The sequence below is a fragment of the Drosophila bipectinata genome, chromosome 2L (assembly GCF_030179905.1).
Source record: "Drosophila bipectinata strain 14024-0381.07 chromosome 2L, DbipHiC1v2, whole genome shotgun sequence".
Lineage (NCBI taxonomy): Eukaryota > Metazoa > Arthropoda > Insecta > Diptera > Drosophilidae > Drosophila > Drosophila bipectinata.
Window position 1 is genome coordinate 20,929,434 of NC_091736.1, and position 27,063 is coordinate 20,956,496.

Genomic DNA, 27,063 nt, shown 5'->3' on the forward strand with positions numbered 1-27,063 from the left:
ACACAATTTAACTTCCACCCAATAGTTTAAACTGTAAAGGTATGTATATAATCGGCTATACTACCGATTCAGTAGGGAAGCAGACTAAGCAGAAGTTTTGTTTTGTAAGTGTAGACTAGCCATTGGAACAGTTTGGCATCAAAAGATTTAAGACCCTCGCAGTTAAGATCGGCTATATACCGCAAATTTCGCATATGTTAAGCCGATCCTTATTAAAATTTTTTTTATAAAAACAATTTAATACAAAACTACCCTTTGCAAGGGTAAGCAAAACAATAGACAATTTCAGAAATAGATGGCGAATTGGTCTTTTTTAATTAATCTCTGAATTCTCTATTTTCCAGGTACTACAGAGACAGATAATATTTTGTAATGCTAAGGAAATAGTTTGTTAGATTTTTTTGCTGAAGACCTTAAAAATCACTCACCATCATTGATTCGCGATGGCACTTGTGGGAGCTGTGGAAAGCCTGCAGGTCATTGATGGTGGCCTCGTCGTGGCTCGAAACCAATCCGGGTACGGAACTGCTGCTGGCCAGGAAGGGGGACCGGGGCATCGCCAGGCGTTGTTGTTGCTTCAGCTGCTGTAGCTTCTGGCGGCGACTCCCGAAGTGGTACGGCTCCGCCTCGCACTGGTTGACCCGAAGCGAGGTTACGTCGATGTCGATGCTAATGAATCCCCGCAGCCCGTGGCGGCCACTCGGAGGGATTGCGATGCTGTAGGACACTAGCCAGCGACCTAGGGAGCAGGAAAAGTACGGGAACGTCCACCAGCCCTTGTAGTAGTTGTTGGGGGGGCTGGGAGCGAACTTTGGCGACCGCAAGGTGGGTGTACTGGTTTCGTCATCGAACCTGTTTTGGGTGAGTTAGGTAAAATATTTTATTTAATAGCCAATCTTTTTCTCATTACCAGGGATAACTGCTGGAGGGCTTCTTGCCAATCTGTAGGCCGTCCTCCTCGTACCGCTGCGTCTCCGCCTGTTCCCCGTCGACCCACCAAACATACGACTGCACAGCTCCGTTGGTCAGGTTCAGGGCCAAGATGCGAGCCCCTGTTATGGAGTCATCGGTCAGCAGGCCCTTGGCCAAGGCATCCGAAAGACCTGCACAAAAATGAAGTCAAGTCAGACTCTGGGCCGGGCACAAAAAGTTATTTCCGAAATGGCCAACGGAAATGAAATGAAAGGACACACAAAGTGATTAAGAGTCACACATGCATTCACACGAAATGAATTGCCCATGTCAGTGCCGCTCTTAATTGCTGATTACACTGCACAATTTGCTCGACTTTAATTATTTACGGCCTTCCATTTGGCTGACGAGCAGTCGATTTCTCAACGGGAGTGCATTTCCATTGTTGATTGCCAAGCCTCCAGGGTTTTTCGAAATTATTTAAAACGATTTGCATAAATATGCTTTCACTTCTCATTTTTGATGCTGGTATTGTCTTTGTGGAACAATGAGAGCGGTTTCAAAATTAGTCCTATACATTCAATGAATTTAATTTAAAAAGGTGTCATGAAGAGTGTGTTTGTTAATTTCAGCCATTTCCAGCTAAAATTATCTTTATTTACCAACGTTTTGAGTTCAGAAACAAAAGCTTTATTTTAAATATTAAATTCTGCACGAGCTAATCGAGTTATAGAATACATTTTGAATTGCATTTTTAGACCATTTCAAGCGGTCGGCCCGAAACATTTTTGCTGTTATTGCTACGAGTATGGCAACCTTGAAACAGTCATTAAAAGCTGCTGCTGTTGCTGCTTCTGTTGCATTTGTGCTTTCAGCCTTGGCGAAAGTGTCAACCAGCAACAATGATTAATATGCGCGGCAGGACAACAGTGTCCTTTTGCCTCTCTACCCGTTTGCCCTTTTGCTCGAATAGAGTGTGGGCGGCTGGCTAAAGCTAATATTTTCACCACATTTCCGGTTTCTGGCTGTTGCTTTTAGTGTTGGCCAAAATGGGAAAAACTTATTAAAAACATATTACTACATTTTATAAAAAAAATATAAAGCTGATTTTATAGTTTTTTTAATGTTTATAAATAAAATAAATAATTTAATAATTGCATAGTTTTTTTTAATAGTAAAACAAAAACACAATACGAGTTTTATTTTATCATGGATCTTAAAATGATTAATCACACAAACTTTTTCAATGCCTTGACTTCTAAATAAAAAAATATAAAATAATAATTTAAATTTTTTACGCAGATTACGAACAATTTAAAATCCAAATAGCTGAATTGCCAACACTGGCTTCCGTTTGGCAGGCATTCGGGGGAAGTTAGCGAAAGTAAAACGAGAATTGTTTACAAAGTAAACTTATTTAAATTCGATTACCGCAACTTCCGTGGCACTTTCTTTATTTTATGCTTTAGTGTGTATAGGACTTCTTATTTTCCTGCTGGGACTTTTTCCTGCTTCTTTTTGTTGCTGTTCTCCAAGTACCAGATACATCCCAAAAAGTTTCCTTCTTTCCAAAGAGAAGGCAACACAAACCGTGTACGTGCATTTTTATATGTAGTTACGAAACCTTTTCTTAAAAGTTCTGGATGCGCAATATTTATACCCTTAATTTTAAAAATATAGATGATTACACAGTATGCTACAAAAAAAAGTGAAGGAACTTTTAAAGTGACATAGTATGAATTGTTTGCTGGTCGAATATAACCCAAAATCGTGTTTAAACTATTTTTCAATATTTTTCAGCGTTTTTTCAATATTTTTGGTTTTTAGCTTTTGAAAGAAAAATATGTATATCTTAAATTTTTTTAAACAAAAAGGACGACATTTTTACACAAGAAACTGACATTTTACCATTTTTCTGTAAAAATTACAAATGTTGTCTCATTAATACTGAATGAAACGAGACAAATTTCATAAAAGAATTATAAAAATTTTTAAAGCTATACGCTTTTTCCGAAAAAGTCAACGCGTTCTTGCGAGCGAACACACAAAAAAGTCAACGAAACTTATTTGGAAACTACGAAGACTTGTCTGCTGGTTCTGAGGATTCGTACCCACACAATGTTGTGATTTCTGTAGCCTCGTACTATACCCTTTGAGCCAAGTACGTTGGCTGTCAAGATTGCAAAATTATTTCATTTCGAGAAGAAACTAAGAAATTGAATAATTTATAGTGCAAACGGCATTTACATATGTATGTAATTACAAATATCTTAGGATTATATCTTCTTACAGCTGCACTGTGAAAAATTAAACCAAAGCTACCTTCGAATTTGAATCTGAATTGTAGCCGAATCTGACTTATAGTGCCTTTTGCAATTTTTTCTATGTTGGGGTATAAAACAAGTAACATATATTCCAAATATACCCGTGAAATATTCATTTTTTCCCGAGAGGGAATAAAATGTACGTGTGTTTGATTTAATATATTCTAACACAAAATATGTAATTATTTATCACCTTGACATATACATAATTCTATAATTTTTCTTTAGTTTGATATTAAAAATTGTATCTGCCATTTTTTATGTAGTTACTGAATTTTTCCTTTAAAAAATTATGCCTTTAATATCTAAAATCAATTATTGCTTACCTAGATAAATTATCATTATTTAAGATTGGTAGAAAATTTAAAAAAAAAAAAACTGTATTCAAACTTTTTAGAACGACAAGAACCAGGACCAGGATTCAAACCCAGATTTAAACAAAAATTTCTCATGATTCTCACTTAACCTGTGAGGCAAGTAAGATGACTTTGAATCGGGGAAAACTATTTTGTTTCATGATTGAATTTGTAGATGTTTTACTAGTTTACTAGAAAGAAAACCTTCGAAAACTTTAACACTTGAATTTTGGGATATTTGTAATAAAATTCAAGGCACCGGGCCAAAGTCTATAGTAAGGACATGCTTTTTACTTTCTACAGTGTACATCGTACGAATATGCACACACATATGTAGGCACGGGGATCATCCTAGAAATGTGGGAAAGACAAAACGCTTATGGTAAACAACATTACGCAATGGCTGTCAGTCAGGTCTCACCTGAGGAGGCAACACCCGGCGACTTGAAAAGGAACAGCTATGATGTGCTTATGGGTCAGGAGCCCATTCATCATCCGCCGCGCCATTTGGATTCTCACTCGTCCGTATTGCCTCATCAATCTTTTTCCTTTTTTTCGTATAGTTTGGGAATTTATTGCCTCTTGGCAGTTTTGTTTTGTTCAGTACGAGGGTGCTGAAAGTGTAACAACAATTGTAGCCATTTGTGTGCGACTTTTTCCTACATTTTCGAACAGAAGTTTGGGGCTTCGGTGGGGGACGAATGTGAGTCAGAGTGTGTAAAATTGGCAATTATTCAAACTACAGTCAGACATGTTTTTGCCGTGTTCTGCGAAGGCTTTTTGCAGCAGTCAGGTGTTTTGTTTTCCCCTGCCTGGAATAATTAAGTTTGCCCGAGATTTGTGCCTGAAATCGGACTTTTGGGAGGAATATTTCTGGGGATCCTTCAGGGCAGGGTCAACTTAAGACAAGAGCTCTTTTTCAATGAGGAAGGGTCTCTAATTCCATGGACGTAGACGAATGAGGTTTAGGGAAGGATTTGCACCTATCCTATGCACTAGTTTAAAGTGTAAGTTGGCGGGAATATACGTGAGCTTTCATAAACTTTGAGTGTCTTCATTGGAGTAAGCTAAAGTCTTTTTCGTCCGATGAAATTGAACCACTTCCTTTCGATTTAAATCCAAAGAGGGGAGTCCTATCCGATTCTTTGGCACTTCTCACACTTAGCAGCTACGAGCCAGTCAAGTCAGTGATATCCCTTTGAGCAGCCCCTTTTAAATTGGCTTAAATTTATTCGTTTTGCCGAAGCACTTTATGCGAATAATTTATGCGTCGCATCAAAATTTCAAGAGTCAACAGAGATCCGCTGAGGCCAGGGGCAGGGGTAACATAGACCCAAGTGCCGGAGTTGAACACAAAGTGCTGCCTCCTGTTGCTCCAGCGCTCAACAGGACGATGGAACAATAACAACAGAAACGCCAACAAAGGCCACCAATTTGCCTTCGTTTTATGCGACTTTCGCTGACACGTCTCACCTTTTTGAGCACGAACAGGGAAAGTGATGGAATAAAATCCCGATACCGAATCCCGGCTCGTGTGCCAGGTGGCTCGTGGGTGGTGTGGAAATCATGGCCATAATGGCAGCCTGTGCGACCCAACACTTGGGACTCCGTCTTATTATCCCAAACCCATGAACTGGGTCCCTGCGATGAGTTCATTGTGCGTTTTGTGCTCCGGTCTGTCCTTGACTATGCGCGACACACTGATAGCTTTTTATTGGATGAGTCGTGCACTCTGGAAGATTTCAAGGAGGGTTAAATGCCCTTTTTTAAAACGACAATGGAAAGGCGTTCAAATTTAAAAGCTTTTCTAAATTTTTATTGAAATTTATTGAAGAGTTTTTTATTTAAAAAAATGTTTTTTTAACCCACTGATTTTTTTTAGTGCACTCCTTTGTGTGGCACTGTCAAGGCTGCTTGAGCGGAATGAAAGTCTTGTCCTGACAGCCGCGACAGCATTGGGGTTGACAACGAACGACGCACTTGTGGCGCATCAAGCGATGCCGACGCCTCGGCCCCCTCCCGCCACTCCGCCCCGTCCTTCTCCCCTTTCTGTAACTTGTACAATTGCAATGTCCTTTGCCGTTGTTAGTCCCAATGTTAATGCTGTTTCTGTAGATTTAATTTAAAGTTCGCATTGTGCGTCGTGTCATCCGTCGTTCTCGCTCTTGTTCTCCGCTGTGATTTACCCTCGAAGCTTTTACGGGAACAAATGTCCTGAAACCATAGTACACGCCGGCTAGGGTCCAAAGGGAACAGATTTTGTGAAATTAAGCAAGGGCATGCGTGGCCATAATTACGAAAGTACACAGGATTGTACAACATTTTGGGGAGTGAACATCAGGAGGGTATCAGATTTCCACTTAAGGGGCATAAATGAAAACGAACGTTTGAGAAAATTTGGGAAAGGACAGAGTTTGTTAACGAGACAGAAATATTATTGAGATAACGTATAAAAGAAAGTCTACAAATACAATTCTTTTTATAACTATAGTATACTATTTTATACTTTCATCAGTTTTAATGATAGTTTTTTCAGAAATGTATCAGGCTTTTTCAACCTTTAAATAATTGTGTTCCCCGAAGAACGAATATTGAATGCCATATAACAATTGGCCAAATTCGTGAATGAAATTGAAATATATAAAGAAATGAAGTATTCCCCCCGAATCCTCTCCAATAATTATGCTTTAAAAATCGACAGCACTCGGAATCATTCGTGAGGAAGTCCCACAAAACGTTCTGCCATTAAACAAATAAATAGTTGTGGAACTGAAACTATATCCAGGCAGTTAAGCCGCCGAATACACGCACTTTAAGAGCCTCCACATACCAGACACGCGTATCTGCTCGGAAATAATATACACACACGTAGTTCCCTAGCCGGAAAGTGTCCTTCCAATTCGATAGAAGACCACTCGCCCACTCGCGAGCAAAATCAATAATCGATGATGGAGTAAAAAATAATATGGATATATAAACGAAACATGAGTGTGACTGAAACTCACCGCCGTGTCGAATGATGCCCACTTCCTGAAGTATCGAAGCGGCCAAATCGGCTTTCTGCCGGGAGCTCTCAAAGCGCTCCGAGTTGATTGGCACTTGAAGGGGTCGGAACAGGGTTGAGATGCAAAGAGTGCCCAAATTTTCGGTGGCAATGTCGTGGACCGTCACAAGGGACTGCTGGATGGCCGCCTGTATATGGTTAGGGAATCTCTTGTCATTATTATTATCTCGATTTCATTGGCACATTCAATTTTCATAACAATATAATTGACAAAAAATATTTATAAAAAATTAAAGTATAATTAATCATAAATTAAAAATTTCTCAGCAGTATGAGTTTTTACCCTGTAATAGTCTAAAAATTTAAACTTTGGAGGCTTTAATATTTTAAACTTTAAGATATTTTTCTGTGTGCATTCAATTTTTGCGGCGACCCACATCATTTAGTTTTCTATTTAAACCTGCCTCTTTTTTGGCCTGCCGCTGACAACACATTAAAAATAAATTTTGCCTAAAAAAATTCATGGTGCCTGGCCATTATATCGTCGTAATACATATGTACATTATACATTATATACCCTTTTTATCGTTTGAATGGAAAATTTCGTTATTGGCTCTGCTTTCCTGACTCTGAAAAGTTTGCATTGTTTTGACTTCAAATTGTTAAAGACAAAAGAAAAAAATTAAATCAGAAACTTTGTGGCAGAATTCTCAGTTAAACCAGATATATTGTTGAGCGAATGCTTCTGTTCGAAATCTTGTGAAATTTAACTAACATATATGTATGTTAAAGTTTTCGCGGGTTCTACCCTAACCAGCTCCTACTGAGCGTATCCAAACCAAGAATTACTTGGCTAAATTGCCAACCATTAACCCCATTAACTTGGCTCATTATTTGCACATAAACCGCTGAGAAATACGCGCAAATGGTTGGATGTTTAGTTTGAGAAAATGTGGGATAAGGCTGTTGGAGAATGTTTAACTATGAATTCTTGAGGTTGTGCCACCGCCACAACCTAAATGGAAATGAATTTTTGGTCCTTAACAGGAGTAAAAATGTTTTTTAGCTTATTTTGCAACCATTAGGTGCTACAAATATTTAAACGGGGATCGAAAATCTTGAACGCCATTGTGTTTGCCGTTTCAATTCAATTAGGCAATCGGGAAATTCCTGAGGTGCGGAATGCACCTCCTAACAAACTCAACGCTTGGGTTGGTGCTTGGACTCATCTTGCCTCTTTCAACACACTTGTAATCGTTATTTCAATTGCACTTCAGCGTAATTGCAGCTTAAATGGGGCTTACAGCATCCCACATGAACGGGCTGCCATCTGTGGCTGCAATTACGAGCGCAGTAAAGGAAAATCATAATTTGCTTATTATGTCCTTGGGGATATTTTGAGAACTTGTGTGTTTTATAAGGTTCCTGGGAGGTCAGGCGTTGAAGAATTAAAATTAAAATATACAAAAACAAATAAACGTTTCAACTGTGTAAGTCAGCCGTTTACAAAGATTTTCCATATTATCTGCCAAAAAACAAATCAAAACATTTTAAATATTATTAAAAAAAAAATTATAATAATAATAATTATACATATGCCACAAGAAAACGAATAAAGGCATACATTTCTCATATATCTATTTGTAGGTCCTGAATAAATTTTCTACACATTATTGGAATTTTTACTTGCCCTTGGGACCGTGTTGCCATCTCCTATTCGAACTATATTTTTAAACGGATCGTCCAGAACCTCTGGCCCTCCCCAGGGATTCGAGGGTTTTCCCGCCACAGCTGGTGGTGCGGATGATGTTGCTGCGGTGAATGATGTTGTTCCTGGCCCGGATCCGGTGGGTGTTGCCGTCGCATTGCCGTTTGTTGTTGTAGCTGTGGCCTCGGGGCTTGTTGTTGCAGCTGCTGCGTCTGCCTGGCTCGTGAATGCCACAAGCAGGACCATCGGCAGCAACAGCAAAGGCACGGCTCTTGTTTCTGGCCAAGTGTCGTTGGCCACTTGTTGCTGTCGCTGGCAGACTCCCACTAGTGGATTCTGGCCCTCTGCCGCCGCCAGGCTCTTCTTCTTGCGCCTCGCCGCATTGTGCCAGCATCTCATTGTTGTTTTTGCATTTGCAACTGCAACAAAGGGGAATGGGGGAGAGATATTATGTGGATTAGTTCCCGACATAGACGGCCTTAAAAAGTAATTTTATTTTAATCATTGTTTCTGCCACAGATAATACTGATGATCGAGTAAGAAAAAGACAAAGTTAGTGTAAAGTTTATTAATTTTCCGAAGAGTATTTGTTTTTTCTTTGGCCACTTGTCTTGAAAAAATTATAATTAAACAAGAAAGGAAAGCTAACTTCGGGCGGAGCCGAAGTTTATATACCCTTGCAGTTAAAACCGGATATATATCGCAAACATCGGATATAGTTGGCCGATCCTTATGGGAATAGGAATATACAGCTGTGTTCATAATAATAGCAGTGCAGTAGCAACGAAGTAAAAGAACGGTAATTTTTGCATTTTCCTTTTAGTTAGTTGATCAATTGGTCATTATTTTTGTAAAATGGAATATAGAGATAGGAAAAGTACAAAAATTTCGTTAGATTTACTATTTATTTTCGTTTTCTGGGCATTTTTGTTCAAAATCACATGTTTTTGGCTGTTCATAAAAATAGCAGTTTTTCATTTTGATCCACAAAAAGTGCCAAAAACATTAAAAATTTGGCGAAAAGTGAGTTTGCTTAAGTTTGTTAATATAATTTAAATGAAAATACACAATAACCATGTAAAAATTCGGTTTTTAGTGGGTAAAGGACGCCACTGTTCAAAGGAAGACAGGAATGTCATAGTTCAGCTTAGGAAGCTGGGAAAACCCCATAAAAAATTCAAGATTTGGTAAATTGTTCTGCCAAAATGGTATCCAATGCCATTAATTATAAGGGGAAGGCCGAAACAGGTGGGTCCAAACGAAAAACCACCGATATTGAGGGCCGAATGAAAGCGCGCTTCAGCAAAGCGAATCCTTTTGTATCTTCTAGGGATGTAAAAGAGGAGCTAAAGTTGTAGATCAGCGACGTCACCATTCGCCGTCGATTAGTAAATGAAAATTTAAATGCGAGAAGCCCCCAAAAGGTGCCATTACTTGGTAAAAGGCATATCCAAGCTCGATTGGAGTTTGCCAAAAGCCATTTGAACTGGCCAGTGACGAAATGGCGCAATATTCTTTGGATAGATGAGTCCAAACTGGTCTCGTTTGGTGGGACAGGCTCCAAACAGTATGTCCGACGACCCCCAAACACTGAGAACCACCCAAACCACACTTTTAAGACCGTTATGCACGGTGGCCCTAAAATATTGATATGGGCTTGTTTTTCGTACAGCGGCGTGATCCCATACATATGATCGATGGGATCATGGACCAAGACGTCTATGTCGACATGCTCAAAAAAGTAGTGTTTTCCTATGCACAGTGAGATATGTCCTTAAAATGGACTTTCTAGCAGGATAACGATCCAAAACATACCAGCAAATTGGCTAAGAGTTGGGTTAGTCAACCAAACATTGATGCAATGTCGTGGCCAGCACCTTTCCCGGATTTAAATCCGATTGAAAATTTATGGGGGGACATCAAGGGATATGTGGCAAAGAAATACCCGACTTCAACACCGCATCTTTGGCAATTTGTACAGGACGCGTGAGCCCAGATTCCCCTCAAGCGTTGCCAGGACTTGGTGGACTCCATGCCACGTAAGGGTGAAGCTGTTTAAGCCAATAAAGGCCTTACGACAAAATATTAGTTTATATTTATCATTTTTGTTATTTGTTTTAAGTTTTTTTTTAAGATTTGATGAATTTTTTAGCTTTTTTTGGTAACACTGCTATTATTATGAACACCCCATTTTGTCGATATTATTTTGTTATTATCTATATTTTCGAAATAAATGGAGTAACTAGACTGAAACAAATGTTAACATAATAAAAAATAAATATATTATGTGTATGTATACCAATTTTGTCCCATTTTGGCGTTTGTACTACAATTATTCGATCTTAAACATTTGTGTCATGAGCACTGCTATTTTTATGAACACAGCTGTATAATCCAATATTTTACAATACAAAATCTAAAAAAAATCCCAAACTTCTATCTTCAAAAATACGAAAGTTGATATTTCTACCAAGTACCATTTCCGATCGTTCAGTTATATGCCAGCTATAGGATATAGTCGGCCGATCCTAATGATATTTGGTAGGTCGGATCAACTGACCAAATATATAATCTGTACCAAGTTCCAGCTTTCTATCTTCAAAAACACGAGTTGGGTCAAAGTTGGGTCATTTCCGATCGTTCAGTTATATGGCAGCTATAGGATATAGTCGGCCGATCCTTACGAAATTTGGCATGTCGTATTATTTTGCCAAAATTAGCTCTCATGTCAAATTTGAACTCTCTAACTCTAAAAACACCAAAGTTATACCATTTCCGATCAATCAGTTATATGGCAGCTATAGGATATAGTCGGGCGATCCGGGCCGTTCCGACTTATATACTGCGTGCAAAGGAAAGAAGGGTGTGTGCAAAGTTTCAAGACGATAGCTTTAAAACTGAGAGACTAGTTTGCGTAGAAACAGACAGACGGACAGACAGACGGACAGACAGACGGACAGACGGACATGCTCATATCAACTCAGGAGGTGATCCTGATCAAGAATATATATACTTTATAGGGTCGGAGATGTCTCCTTCACTGCGTTGCACACTTTTGACCAAAATTATAATACCCTCTGCAAGGGTATAAAAACATCTAAAAAGGGTATGATTTATTTCAAGTTGGATGTTCATCGTTTCAGCCTCAAAAACTTCTTGAAATATTATATATATACATTTTTTATTTAAGTAGTTTAAAGATATAAGAAATCCAATCAACTAAGATCTTGAATTTATGTACATTGTAAATAGATACATACTTGTATGTACAGGTACCCTCTATTCACATATGTATATGTAGGTCGCATAAGAAAGTTTTACTTTCTTACAAATGGTGGCGATTTGTTTCTATACTTAAAAGCATCGCAAATAAAAACGAAAAGTATATGGATGAGGGCACTTTCTGGCATCGAGTGTGCGGAGAGTTACCTCTTTCAGGATTAAAACCCATTTTTGAACCATAAAAATATGTGTAGACAGAAAGAAGTGTTTTGAAACTTAAATCCGAAACGTAGCACTCTGCCTCTTGGTTCAAATGCACAAAATGTGTCGCCTTCCTTTCCCTGGCTTTTTATTTGATATTTACTTTTCGGTCGCTTTCATGGCTCGACAGGTGTAAGTGGGTCGGTTCTGCAAGAGTTTCCCATTCACTCGTGCCTGTTTTATTTATGTCTTTGGAATTTATTTACGAGTTGGTTTTATGCAGACCAGAGTAAGGTAAGCAACTCTCTGGCCTGTCACCTCACCCCTTTGGTTCCTGACTTTTTCGAGTTTCTTGGCTCTGTTTACACTTGTCCTGGCATAAATAAATATTTTATCAATTTATTTACGTGTTGGCCTAATAATTTTTGCATGTGTCGAAAGGGAAAGCGGAGCTGATGAAGGTTAATTGAGCATGTGAATCCGAAAAGCGTCAGCAATTTGTGGGAAATAAAATATGAAGCCTTCCTTGGCAAAGTCAATAAGGTATTTGGTTTAATGGGACAAGCTTTAAGAGAGATCTAAGCCTTTGCTTAGATTAAAAACCGAATAAAGTATTCCCTGGAACAGTAAACATTTTTAGCTACCTTTTATTTTGGTAAACATTTGCCTGTTTGCTCTTCAGCCCTTTCCAAAACCGCACAGCCATTTTCCAAAGCAGTTGCCATGTATTAGCCCCCAGCCCCCAAAATATTAGCCATTTGTTGGTATATGGTAGACGGGTACAAAATTTGCCAGCCATTTGAACTTGACTGACGACAGCATGTGGATTATGAAAAGATGATGGGGACGGGATGGGCTTATAATGATTCCGCCCACAGTCCCGCTTGTTTATATTTATTGTTTACGGTTGGAAAATTCTCTTTCTCTTCGCGTTTTTTGCGTTTCATGAGCATGACCCCTGAAAAGCAAAAAGGACCCACACACGAGCAGCCCAGCACGCAGCGAGGCTGAAGAAATATGAGCAATATGCAAAGGATTGAGAGGGTAGCTTTCGCGATAGACTGGGACTGGGACTGGGAGCAGAAGCTCGTAGCAAAAAGCTGTGAAAGAAGTCACTCACACAGGCCAGAAACACGAAAAAAGAGACTTGTAAGCGAAAATGCTGTTGAACATGGCTTCCAGTTGTTGTTTATTCTTTTATTTGTGGGATAAAATAAACATGAACGGGGCCAAAACGAAAGTCCCTCTAAATCTGTACCGGACATATGCAAGGATATGTACATATGAGGACACACTGAGGTGCAAAATCTGAAGCAAAGCCTTAAAATTTCCTGGTAGTTTTAGTGATAGTTTTATTTTATTTATCCTTGAAGTAAAATGGTTTCAAATCATTTATATTTTTTTTAAGTATTATCGGATAGACTATTTAAGAAGGAAATATTTAATTTTATGTTACAAAGTTTAAATCATGCAGATTTCTAGCCGTGTTTTTTTGCTACCTCTTGGTTTACTTAAAAAAATACTTTTTAACTTTTGTCAACCTTTTGTGGTGGTTTTCTAACAAATTTTTTGGATTCCCAATAGTTGTTAAAGTTGTCAAAAAAAAATTTAAAAAAAAAGAAGACCGGAAAGCTATTTTCAAATACCAAATACAATTTCCAATCGCTCAGTTTATGCATTCATTTAGTAGCATTCATACAAATTTAAATAAAATATATAGAAAAATAGCATTAATACATAATCCGAACTCTGTAACTCTAAAAACAGCGAAGTTGTAGCTTTTCCAATCTATCTGTTATATGGCAGCTATAGGATATGTATGTTCGGCCGTTCCCGGCCTTTCCTTATATACAGTGCAAAGTGTGTGCAAAGTCGGTAGCTTTAAAACTGAGAGACTAGTTTGCGTAGAGACACACACACGGACAGACAGACATTATTATATCAACGCAGAAGGTGGTCCTGATCAAGAACATATATACTTTATAGGGTCGGAGATGTCTCGTTCACTGCGTTTCACACTTTGGACCAAAACTCTGCAAGGGTATAACAAGTGAAACAGGTTCCTTCCATCCTTTCCTTTTGTTACATACTTTTTATGGCCCGACTTTATTTTGGTTTAATTATTAAATAGCTATTTTGCCCCTTACCCAGATCAGATTTTCTTTGAATACATTCCCGAAATGAAACCCCGGTTTCAGACGGCCGTCTTATGAAGGGAATCCGTTTCAACTTTGCATGCGGTATAATCTAACATAATGTTTTTATGTTCGTCATGCTAACGAAACTAAGCCCATGGCTTATGCTGACTCGGGTCCTTGAGGTGTCCTGTCAATTATTTCGGCCATGTCTATCAAGCACTCTGAATCTTAGGGACAATGTGGTTCCTTTTGGCTTTCCGCTAAAGACGCTTTTTCTATGAATTAGCCGAGTGGCTCGGTGGAAGGGGAAGATGAAACTCCTGAGGCTTGCATTAATTTAATGAGGTTCCTTCTGCCTTTGATTTGCCTACGGCTCCTTTTTTCAGACCATCTCATTTCAGTCGCTCGAAGTGTCGGCAGACGTTAAAGGAAATGAAATGTTTCAACGCCTTTCTTTGGCTTTTCTTTGGTGGTTTTGCCTTATTTTCTGACCGCCTGCGGTCAGAACGTCACAACTCAACTGGAATAAGTAAAGTTGTCAGTTGGCTGTTTTAGTTGTTGTTCCGGCGTTCCTTAAGCTGTTTGGCTGTCATGTGTTTTGCATAATGTTCTGGGCTCGATTGAACATGGGATCCGCTTTCCCTTTGTGCCAATGTGTGCGGAAAATTAGGTTATGCAAATTGCTTTGACGATTAAGCTTATCAGAGACCCGTATGTGGAAGGCATTTTAGGCTTTCAGATTGAGGTGGACGCGTTCAAATCAAATAAGGATAACCCAATCAAATTTATTTTAGTTGGTGAGAACCCCACACTTTCATTCGCTGAAATTTCGGTGCAGCTGTATTTTAAACGCTTCGATTTATGCGGAGATGTATTTATAATGCATTTTTTGGCTTGCTATAAATTTTACTAAATTTATTTTATCAAGGTCATAAATAAGTATAGATATACCAAGTGTATTTATGAACTGAATATTTGTATGCTTGCAACTAAACAAAATCACCCATCTAATTTGTAATTGTAAAGGTTTCATATATTGGTTGTCTACGAGAGCCACTCCCAATAAAATGTGATTCATATGAAAGTTTCAAAACATTTAATCTTATCGGTTCATAGCTAAACCATCCTCTGACAATCATCTCCTACTTTATTGCAAATGACTTAACTTGTTTTCCAAAATGGGCACTTAGCAACCAGCAAACACATTCATATGTTCACATACCTAGAGGGATATATATATAATTCCCACATTATAAAGTCATAAAAGGAAAACACACAATAAGCAGAAGAAAAGACGGAAAAATGGGGAGACACAAAAAATCATAAAAATCAAACCATTGCTGAGCTAAACTCATCCTATGTGGGTGAGATAAATGCAATGCCACGGAATTCCAGATGGTTGTCGTCCTTTTTGGCGCGCTCTTTCCGGCACATAAAGCACGGGGAATTATTATGATCGAAAATCAATGACAAAGAAAACTGACAAAATCAGCAGAATCCACATCTTGAACGCACAATTGTTGTCGGAGGATTCCAGGAGTCCCTGGATGAAAGGATCCTTTAATGGCGAATCCCCAGCGGAGGGCTTAGGGGACGCTTGACCCTTCCCCGAGCCCTGTTCCCATTTTGAAAGACGCACAAATGTGTAAAGCAGATAAAAACGGGCTTTTGAAAAGGTTCTCCGGTTCCATAAAGATAGTTTTGCGATGAAAGGCGAAATCTCTGAATAAAGCCACTGACTGGGGCGGTCGCTAACCAGCTAAAAGTTTGTTTACGTTTTTCCTCAAACGAGGAAGTAATTCAACCTGTTTTTATAGAAAGTTACCTTCAGTCTGTAACTTTGGTCAGGTTGAAGTGTTTTTCTTTTGGCCTTTAAGGCGACAGGTCGAAAGGGAACAGAAGCTGTCGCGTCCCTTGCAATGACACGATGGGAGGAGATATTTAAAAAAATAACTGATATATTAGAATAGCTGGGAAATAGTTTTCTTCTCAAGTGTCTCAAGTGAAAAATACGAAAATTGCCTAGGGATACAGAAATAATTATAACAAAATGCAAATACTCACTGTGAAAGAACAAAATGATAGCACCAGGACTAACAAAAACTGCAATTGCAAACATTAAAAGAAACGAGAATCAAAACTTATAAACATGTTGACAAACTTTGTCTCAGCTTGTTTCTCTTTTGCAAGATTGTTTTCCTTTTCTCCTTTTCAAACGCATGTCATGTGGAAAAATGCGCCGGAGAACACAATTTGAAGATGGCGGAAGGAATGCCGTAAAATAAGAAGTCACCCGCCAGAGGAGACCCACTAAAAAAGGACGTGGGACAAGCTTCTGAAATAGCAACTGGCAGCGGCATCGGGAGCAGCTGCGTTTGATGTCTTTAGCCCGAAAGGAGGGTGGTGTGGCGCGGCTTGACATTGCATTGCCCTCATGGCATAAATATTATATGTTTTCTTTTGGCAAGAAGCTTAAGAGCCGAAACAAAGAGGCTACTGGGAGGGCTGAGTGAATATAGTGGTGCGGCCAACAGAAGCCTCTGGTTAAGGAAAGATCTATTGGCAAGGCTCAAATCAGCGGAGAACAACTCAGAAGCTTGGGGTTTCACCAGGCACCAGGACTGGTGCCTTTGCCGTCACCCTGTCAATTACAGTTTGCATATAAATTAGTGTAATTAAATTTCATACAAGTGCTATAAAGTGCCAGCAACAAAACTGTGGTTAATTGTGCCTTTGATGTTTTAGCATTGAAGAGGGTGGAGGGCGCCCGGGAGAATGTAGGTACACATGTGTGGCCATAAAACTTAATGTCTGCACTGGATGGCACTTCAAATGCTGCGGTGCAGCAATTCAAGTGCATCATCTGCTTGGGAGGTTAAGGCTTGTTTAATATAAGGAGTATTGAGAAAAGTGAACAACATTACAGATATGTATGAAGTATAAATTAATTTTAAGTATAAAGTTTTTACAAGAAAGCTTTTGGTATTTTGGTATTTTGTTGTTTTTTCTTTTTCATTAAATATAAAAAAAAATCCTTCTCTTGAAATTGATAATATAACATTCGAGCTAGAGACGGTGAACTTTGTAAGCAGTAAATGCATTAGCCAGGATCGAGCATCCTCAACTTACAGCTGTCATATAACTAGACGATCGATGTCTTATCTTTAATACTTTTGAAGATATAAGGATAAGGAAGGATAAGACTTTCTAATTGATTAACTAAAACTTCATACTCTGTACATATATCTGATATTTTCAATATACATATGTACTTTATTTTACAATAGAAACTTCAAGGGTATGTAAGCATCGGGTCTGCCCAAAGGCAACATCTGTTTTCACTATTTCCTTGATGCTGTGGGGATTTTGTTGCGTCACTCTAAAAATGGCAGCCTAAATTAAAATGAAAGTGCAAATTTGTTGCTTTTGCCGACAACTCTTTGGCGTTTGACTTTCGGTCAAAGGCAGCTCAGGGCCACGCCCACTGCCGCCCTCTGGGAGGATGCAAATGATTTCACCCAGAGCGCTTACTAAAATGCACGCCCCGAGTGCCACGCCCACTAGCTCGAAGGCTTTTAAACAAACCATTTTTGTTCACTTTGTCGTTATTTAGTTCCCTGCCCTGGGCAGGGATTTATATGCAGATATATACGAATATACGTATAGATTTGAGTAATGAGAAAAGTTGGAATTGAGGGCAGCGCGGATTATTCATTAGCATGGGCTGTGGCCGGGCCTTGTCCTTTTTGTGCATCTTTATTTTGGGGTTATCCTTGCATCTCCAATTGCCAAATTATTCGAGTTAGTGGGTTTTAGTTGCGGGTTGTTGGCCTTTTTGTTAATGGGATTTTAAAATTCTGTCTCTAAATTATGTATTTTTAAGCTTTATACTTTTAGTATGTCCGTAACATTTGCCCTTTTTTATTTAATTAGTGTAAGTTTCACCCTTTAAAATAAATCAATAACTAATAAAGGACAAAAGAAAATTAAGTAATTCTGTCTACTAAATTAATTCATTTATGGTCTGAGTGACATATAAATATTACTACAGCACCAAATTAAGACATGTCATTAAGTAAATAAAACTGGCTCATAAAAAGTAAAGCTAATGAAAGGCTTTCCGAGCTAGAATTGCTTATGTGAAGTGTTGTTCTGGCCATGGTGGTTTAATAACAGTTTCATGACACCATTACAGTGTAACATTTATTTAAATATCTATTAATTCAACGGTCATTAATATTTATTGCTTCTGTCAGTCGGAGCCACGTGGCTCCACAGTTGTCTCCGTTGTTTACTGAATGTCAGACAACGCCGACAAAGAAACTCAGAAAAGCCTGGAAATGAATAAGCAGATAATAAGGCCTAAGAACATAAGCAGACTATACAGACTATATGTAGGCTCAAACGCTCGCACTCATCTTGGCAAGTGCGAATATAAAAATAGTATGTATACCAAGCTGGTTTATTTATGTTTTCATCTATTTCTATTGTTTTTTCTATACCAATTTTGGTTTATTTTCTATCTTTTTTGGTAGCCAGCTCTGTGATTTTCGGCTACGAAAATATGTTGACCCAACAGTTCTCATTCAATTATTTTAAATTTGGTTTTTTTAACAAACCGAGATTAGCAATTATATTTTTTAATCAAATGAAATGATCAACCCTTTATAAAATATTTAGCATAAAATTAGCCCCTTTTTATTAATATTCTCTAAGCTATATTCGTAGAAATGATTATTTTCTACTAAACTGACACTTTTATCATTTTAATAATGCGCTTCTGGCATTTCGTCTGTGCTTGGTTTCGACAATGCCAAATAATGTTTGTTGACAGGCATAATTAATCCTCATAATGACATTAAAATGAAAACTGTGGCTTTCGACAAACCGTCACGCGCCCGGAGCGTTCCCCTTGTGTGTACCACAAAATGGATTTTCCAATTAAAACACAAATCAATAAATCCTGTACAATGGTTGAACAGATTCTATAATTTCTGCTAATCCTGATAAATTTAATTTTATTACTATTCTTTCATGGCTAGTCAGCCTTAGACAACCAAGTAGCCAGGCTTTTAAATGTTTGTATTCTTGATCCCAAAGGAAGCAGAGAAGGTGAATGATCGGACACACAGACCCCTCGCCAGAAACACATAAATATTTAAGAAAAAAATTCGTAGTCTACTTTTTAGCCACTTCCCAAGACAAGGGCCTTAAAGCCATTTAATTTTATTACATTATGCGGACTTTTAAAAGACCATCGAGCGGCTCATCTTCCCAACCAACCCCCGAAACCTCGTCTAATAAAAAATTTAACGCAATCAATTATGTATATTAATTTGAATATAAGCCAATACAAAATATATGTATGTATATCAAGTCATGGGCTAAATTTAAACCCCTTGGGGTTGTTGTGGCATTCATTTTGCTAATACATTGGATGAAATGGAATACCTACGCCGTACTTCGGGGAGCTGTGAGACTGAGTTATGAAAATTGGGTTAGTTGGGTTCTTTTCTAAATATGATACGAAAAGGTAAGAGAGGTTTTGGCGGTAATTTGAGGCACGTGGAAAATTTACACTTTTTAATATTATTCAAACATAATTAATGTACAATTAATACAATAGATCATTTACATTAAATCCGTTTCCATATTCCTACCTCTCGTTCCCAGTTCAAACCATGACTTTGACTTTCCTTGGCCTTTTTCAAAGTCACTGCCTCCTTTTGGCGCTTTCCGTATCGTTTTTTGTATATTTGTTTGTTTATTTTAGGTATTACTGATATTTTTCACTTCATCATTCCCTCCGCTTGAATGTTTCTTTTATTGTTTTGTACTGAATGTTGGCTTTTATTCGCAGTTTATAGGGAAGAGTGTACACAAATATATAAATTAAATACAATTTGAATATTTTGTGTGTGTGGGCTTAGACTGGGGCGTATTGACAAGCGAATTGGTTTTATTTCAAGTTATTACTTTGTTTGTTCAATGAGTTTGAGCGTAATTTTAGCTCTCTTTATTATTGGCTTAGTATTCACAGATGCGGAAAATATTCTTTGTAATATTTAATACATTTGAGTTTGTAAGTGGTATTAAAATTAAATAAACAAATTGAAAACAAGAACTTTTTTAAATTTTAGAGTACCTTTTAAGTATTTATCACAGTGCTATCATTAGGAATAAAATTTAAGACACTTCCCAACTTCTATACAGTAACTAAAATTTGTGGGAGATCAAATTCTGGCACTCGACTTTTTAGTTTGCAATTAATTGCAAACTTTGCACCACAGGCATTTCGCCAAACTAAACATCCCTGGAACTGAGCACATATTATCGTTAATAATAAATGGAACCCAAAGTTTCGTGCACTCAGCTAGCACAAAGGGGAAAAGTTGACGGAAAACTTTCTGATAGGACAGGGAGAGAAAACTTACGTAAACCAACATCCTGGCAGGAGCCTTCGCAGCCACTGTACGCAAATTGCCAACAGCTGAGATGAAATATTTATGAATATTTATTAGCCGTGAACTGTCGCTTATTAAAAACCTAATTGAAGCTGCCGAGGTAGAACCTGTTGCCGGCTCATTAGGGCCGGAAATTTTCATTCGGTTTGTCCGCTGGCTATAAAGTTAATTACAATATTTCATTGCCGCTGCGCGAGGTCGCTGAGAAGGAGGCCGGGTGAGAACCATTTTATATCTTAACAAATTGCCAACAGCGCATTAAACGCAATAACGCAAAAATGGAGCCAGGACCAGTGGCAAGTGGGAATGAAACAAAAATGCAAAGCAATTTGTAGTAAATAAAGGCGAGCAGGAATTCTGAAATGGCACCCAAAATACGCAGCTCAAACAGGAAGGCAAACTTTTCACGCCCCCAACAAAAACACTCCTATGAAATATATATGTATGTATCTATATGTAGGACAAGAGTACATACATATATAAGTGTATATCTGTATGTCTCTGCACGAGCACAGAGTCCCGATGGGGCAGAGACATCGACAGGACGCACGGGGGACTTTAATTTTCATGACCAAGTAGGAGCGAGAAGCGAAAGAAGCGGCGAAACTTGGGAAAAGCTACAGAAAGTGGTCCTTTGTTGGCGTTTTGTAGACGGTTAAATGCTCTTAAAATGGCTAAAAAAACTAGGTGAGGGGGAACCCTATGAATGAAAAGCTAACCGAGTTTAAATTAATCCCTAAAATACCTAAAATGTAAAAAAAAAAAATTAATATACAATATACAAAATAAAATATATTTCATACATACATACATATAATAAAATTTAAGTGGGTCCATATTTATTAAAGAATACATTTCAAAGCAACAATAAATATATAGTCGCCAGCTTTTACAAAATAGGATAAAAGGCCTAATGAAGTTCTTCCAAAAAAAATTTAAAAATTATACAAGTTTTAGTTATAAAATTTATAAAATAATAAAATAATATAAAAATAATAAATAATAAAAATAAATATCATTAGCTTTAATTCAGTTACATGTTCAACAAAAAATGTTTAAAATAAAATTTTATCCCTCAGCATATTTTTTCTCAAATCTTGTTATTTTGAGACCTAGCCCAAAGAAACAACCTGTAAATAAGGCTCAGGGGCAGACACACCGTTTCTGTCTAGGTGGGATTTATGTTTCTTTTCCTTGTGCCTTGTTCTGCGTTTACTTCTTGTATAATTTTGGGCAGACGCCCACGCGGCGCCAAACTGCGCAGTCTGCTCTGTTTGATTATTCAACAGAGTTTGCTGCAAAACAAATATTTTTTGCATTATTTTAAGTAGCCTTGAAGCGATTTACTTTCCTTGCGAATTTCTTATCATTTTATATTATTTTTTACTAAATATAACATTAATATTTATATTTGGAAGAGTTTTATTAGTTTTATGTATGTTTCTTGGCTGTTTTTTGTTTTTTATTAATTTTTTTAAAAATTGTAACTTAAGAGCACCCACAGGAAACGTTCGCTTTTAATGCAACAACACGGACGCTGAGGCTGGCACTCACTCTAGCACTCAGATCTCTCCCACAAACACCCAAACACTCTCACACCCACAGGGACGCACTCTTGAAGAATACCGTTATTCCGCTGCCGCACAACCGACACACTCGAAACTCCGCCACGAACTGTTCTGTTATCCGCGGGTCCTGCTGAAGGAAAAGTTCGCATCGTGCTTTCCGCCTTTCTCTGCTACACTCGCAGTCTTGCTCTTTCGCTCGCCCACCCTCTCTTTCGCTCGCACGCATCTGTTATCAGTTTGATTTGATTTCGCCAGCAGTCCTCGCACAATTTGCGTTCGCTTGGCCAAGGATTCGGGTGCGTTCTCAAGGATGTTGGTAAACTCACCACACTTGTCGCTCTCTAGCTTTCACCCCACTCCGTCGGACTCTCTCTGCAGCTGGCATCGTTCTCCTTCGGGCAGACACCTGTAGTGTGAAAGCTTTTTGCGACAGTGTTGTCATCAGGTAGTCAAAAATTATCATAATTAATGTCCTTTACTTCAGTGGCTTTTGACGATAAAGTATTAAGAGAAAGTTTTGAAAAGTTTTGTAAGCTTTAAAAAATATATTTGATAATAGATTTTTCTGAAGCGCCTAATAGACTAATATCAAATCAATAAAAGAACTTCGGATTTGAGGCTATTAAATATTTTTATTGTTTCATACTGTTATATTTGATGAGTTTTAGAATGCTCTGCTTCAAAGCCCTAAAACTAATTTGACGAACCGAGCTAGACTAAAAATGAATTCATGTTTGTGTGAAAAGCGAGCTTCCCCCAATGAGGCATAAATAAGCTTTCCATACACTCTGGTCTCTGTGGGAGGTCGTCTGATGACGCTCCCGCCCTAGCCCTTCAGTGGCAACTGCATTTTTAGCCCCAATTACACAAATAACAGCAACAACCTGTTGGCATTTGTGTACTTGGGGTTCCTCACCGTCCCCTCCGTCCTCCACGATTGTATTTTTTATTCGTACCCCGCACCTGCCCGTGTATTAGGCGTTGCACAATAAAATTTGCTGCCGTTCAAGTGAACTCTTAAGAGTACCCTGACATTTCACATTGCTTGCAGGGGTCACCAGAGCGAAGCTACGTTCGGCACTGGAGGAAATAATTGTGTATATTATTTGGTAAAATCTTAAATCATTCTCAGTAAAATTGTAAAAAATATTGTGTAATTTTATAACAATTTTTTTAAACAGTACTTAAAAATTACATTAACCTAGATATCCTTCCAGTTCACTCGCCCTTATTTATTCCGTGGAAATGCAGTCGGATTTCTATGACTAAGCTGCACTGTCTCACTGCCCTTTTGCCCCAAGCCTCTCATACAGCAGGACTCCTGGCTGAGCTGCCAGCAACAGTTGACGTAATTTGCAGGTAATGTGTGTGTTGCCTGTTGCTCCAATATCCAGCTATTGCCACTGCCCAGGACACCTACGCTGTCCGTACTCCACCCACCATAACTCCCTCTTGGCTCTTATTTATTTCTTCCCCATGGTTGGTTCGTGTGAAAACGAGCCAATCGAGCCACATATTGATTTATGGGTTCAGGATGGGTTCTTGTCATTCAAACCATGCACCGACAAAAAATTATTGCATGTTGATTGCGTTGATGTATGTATTTAATACAAATCTTTTTTAAAGTTGCAAAGCCCTGTAAAATAATTAGCGCCAGAATTAGTTGCCAAATATAAATACTTCTTTGAACTTGACCAATTTTTTTTCAGTTTAGCAAAAAAGGGTGTAAGACACAAATAAGTGTGTGACACTCAGTCTGTCTGGTCGGAGCGAGTGTAACAAAACGAGATAGACAGTAGGGCAGTAAAAAATCAATTAAACTGAATACCCTTGGCATATAATGAACAATTAATTGGGGCAGTCTAGCTGAATTCTAGGTCTTTTTGGCTCTTGTCTAGTGGACTCGTTAAGAAAAGACTGCCAATCTGAAACCTTAATAATTCCTTAAACCTTAATAATAATAGAGCTCAAAAGCTCTTAAATTCTGTTTGCATCTTATTAACTATCTTTTCGTGTTTGCAACTATTAAATCTAGAAATAAATTAAAATACAATGAATATAGATTTATAAAAACTGCTAAAATATCATACATAATTAAACGACTTCCAACGCCGCAGTTGATTAAAAATAATTGAACCCGTGAACTGGGTGGAATTGGCGGCTAAATCTATTTTTGCACCCATTTCCGCTGCACTAAACACGATTGAAAACGGAAATTGCTTCATGTTCTTTTTTCTTCATGTTCAGCCAGCATCCTCCTAGTGCCCTCTTTTGAATTTCCCCCTCGTTTCTGGCTTCCGTTTGACAGCCGCAAATTGTGGAAAGGCTCTGGAAAAGCGGCCCTTGACTGATGACTGGCAAATCGTGTTTTTCAATTGACATTTGATAGAAATTGCGTTAGGCACCCCTGGCCTGCCCCACGCGACTCCGTTTGGGCAGCCAAAGTGTCGGTTGATGCGATTATCGCTTGGCTTAATAGAAGCGTACGTTGGCCGAGTGACTTTTTTATGAAGCGTGTTGGGTGCTCTAAAAAATGGTTTTGGTGTGTATAGCATACGAATATTTAAGGAATTTATTAATAAATTTAAATTTAAGAACGCTTAAGTGTTTTATTTAATATATATTTTTGTGATAAAGTGATTCACTTTTCCGCATATTTTAATTGTCCATTCGAAGTTTTGTCACGTCGACTACATTCTTTTGCAAAATAATTGCAGAGAGCGGTAGTGGAAACTTTTGCAAAAAGGTATAGATATTTAAAGCGATTATCCTTCATTGAGTTTGAGCGGCTTTCTACGACATTAGGCCGTCGTTTCGCAGGATTGCAGTCATGTCGAACTGCAGCAGCACAATCAAGTAGGAAGTGGCGGCACTCACAGTCTGAAATAGTTTAGGTCATTACGGCTTAATTACGAGGGCTTCGGTCGCTCAACACTTACAGAGAATATAAAAGTGTAGTCCAGGGCGAACAGGCCGATGCCATTGAACTGAAAGTATCCTTCCCAGTGAAGGAACTGCAGCGTGAAGGACTTCATTTTGTTGTAGAACAGATCGTTGCTGAGCATGAAGGCGGGCTTCTTCTGCATTATCTCGTGGACAATCATGGCCGATTGCTTGGAGTGGTTATTGGCGTTGCAGCACAGGCGCAGGACGACATAGGCCACTACCATGGTGGTGAAGCTCCAAATGACGTACAAATAGGTCACATAATCCAGGAGCCGGCTCTTTCCGCTCACTATGAAGTTGACCTTGGTCTCCAGGAAGATTCCGAAAATGCTCACCACGAAGCAGGCCGCCATGTAGGGTACACACTGTGGTCCGAATTCCCCATTAGTTATCACGCTGAGCGAGAGGATTTTGTCGTGCAACATAAACAGGTCCGGCAGATTGGACTCAGAAGTGTTGCTGGTTGGATGTGATGGGTGTTTTTTAAAAATTGTGAAAAAATAAACATCTTTACTCTTAAAGGTAATAAACTTTAATTAAAGTGTGTAAACTTTTAAATAACTGATTTGAGCTTCTGTTTTTGAACCAGGAATGACACATTAAAAGGTAGAATAAAACATCTCAGCCTACAGTCATTAATCAAAAGCTTATTCACATATAATTTTTTATGGGAACGTTTAGCCAGTAAATCGTTTCCTTTGTCAGACTCACCCTGTATTTTCGACAATTTGGGCATTGTCATAATCAAAATCGTCCTCGTTTTCATCCTGGCTGGAGTCCGTTTCGTCCTCGTCGGTCTTTTGTTGTCCCGCTTGGCTTTTCATTTCGCCTGCCAGCTTCTGGTCATGGCCAAACGCCACCTTCCCCTCCGCCGACAGCCGCTCCTTCTTGCCCTCACTCTCGATGTCAAACACTGTGAGGGGGGCGTGGCGGTGGCGGGCTTCCTGGTTAATCTTCTCGAAAAGCGTGTTAATCTGCTCGAAGCGCTCCGAAATCACCGACACATGATAGATGAACTCCCCCTGGATGATACTTCCGGCCAAGTACGGGAAACTTGACACCATAAACGGGACAAAAGCATAGTTACCAAAGGTGCTGAAACGAAAAAATTGAGTGCTATTGGGTTATATGAACATTTTAAAATCTAGCTAAAGTCTTAAGCTTCATGATATAGTCAAGAGAACCCTGCCGCTTCGAGACAAAATGGATTGGAATTGGAACTTTTTTCAAAGTGGAATGGCTATATAACATGATCCGTCTTAGCACTAAACGCGGTGTTTACAGATAAAATATTATAATCCAAGGTTTCAAAAATTGTTTCGTGGCTATTGCGCTTATGTAGATGTATGTATACACGTTCATACATATTCCAAAGAGCATTTTAATTGGTAGGATATCTCGAAACCTGAACCGAGGCCTAACCCAAAATACATAATTTAAAATAAACCATTTACTTACAAATAAAGTGACTTGACGTCGTAGTACAAGGCAAAGGTGAAGACGCAGAAAAGAAAGAGCCAGGTGAAATGGTAGGCTACACTGTGCTTCACAGCAGCTGCTTTCTTCTGGTCAGTTTCCGCCACCCTCTGACACTTTAGTATCACTGCGTCAATGACACTAAGTCGCTCGTCGAACTGGCGAAAGAACTCCTTTCGCCGGTAGACGCTCATTAGGGCGATGGTCAGGTAAAGGAAGGCACCCAGGTGCATGAAGAGATGGTTGCTCAGCCGGCAGACGCTGTTGCAGGCATCCAGGAAGCAGATGCCAAAGGTACGGGTCAGATTAATCAGCAAATAACAAAACAAGTAAAATATGGGAACCACAGCCATCATAGCGTAGTCCACGACCAAATTCGACGCCGATTGCTTGCGGTTCAATGGAATCAGTCCAATGGCCTGGAAAGCAGAAGTTGGAACTTAGAAGAAGTTTAAATTTATATATACATTTTAAAAACTACCATTGATAACCAATTCATAACTTGTATCATGTTGCCTCCTTTTAATAGTTTTTCCTGGTTAATAACTATTCTGCTTCAGTGGTGCGTTTGTACTGACGGTGACTGGTCATTTGGAGACACAAAAGGGTTAATATTGATCCTGTGTGGTGGCTCAGTCGTTGGCATAATGAAAACACTTACACGCAGTGACAGGACTGGATAATGCGCACATGTTTAAGATAAATATCTTTAGAGGGCAGCCTAAATGCTTTTAGCTTATTAAA

General features: G+C 38.7%; 2 protein-coding genes and 1 long non-coding RNA gene across 3 annotated transcripts in view; all 3 read right to left on the reverse strand.

The window, feature by feature from the left end:
- LOC108127338 (probable G-protein coupled receptor CG31760) overlaps positions 1-21,847 on the reverse strand; it is a 31,474-nt gene extending 9,627 nt beyond the window's left edge. Inside the window, exons 1-6 of the mRNA XM_070277549.1 lie at positions 21,832-21,847; positions 19,526-19,712; positions 8,287-8,723; positions 6,598-6,784; positions 911-1,103; positions 429-852 (exon numbers count right to left, since the gene is read on the reverse strand). Of these exons, the coding sequence (XP_070133650.1) occupies positions 429-852; positions 911-1,103; positions 6,598-6,784; positions 8,287-8,703 (1,221 nt within the window). The 5' untranslated portion in view covers positions 8,704-8,723; positions 19,526-19,712; positions 21,832-21,847. The remainder of the gene's footprint in view (positions 1-428; positions 853-910; positions 1,104-6,597; positions 6,785-8,286; positions 8,724-19,525; positions 19,713-21,831) is intronic.
- LOC138925918 (uncharacterized) lies at positions 2,059-2,739 on the reverse strand. Its single transcript, XR_011442150.1, has 2 exons — positions 2,224-2,739; positions 2,059-2,170 (listed from the first exon to the last, which is right to left on the reverse strand). It is a non-coding gene; the product is annotated as an uncharacterized lncRNA (long non-coding RNA).
- A 2,837-nt stretch (positions 21,848-24,684) lies between the features above and the next one.
- Gr33a (Gustatory receptor 33a) lies at positions 24,685-26,830 on the reverse strand. The gene is made up of 5 exons (XM_017244214.3): positions 26,801-26,830; positions 26,302-26,738; positions 25,555-25,938; positions 24,837-25,302; positions 24,685-24,777 (listed from the first exon to the last, which is right to left on the reverse strand). Exons 1-5 carry the CDS (start codon positions 26,828-26,830, stop codon positions 24,691-24,693), a joined length of 1,404 nt encoding a protein of 467 aa, XP_017099703.2. The 3' UTR covers positions 24,685-24,690.
- Between the last annotated feature and the right edge of the window lie 233 nt (positions 26,831-27,063).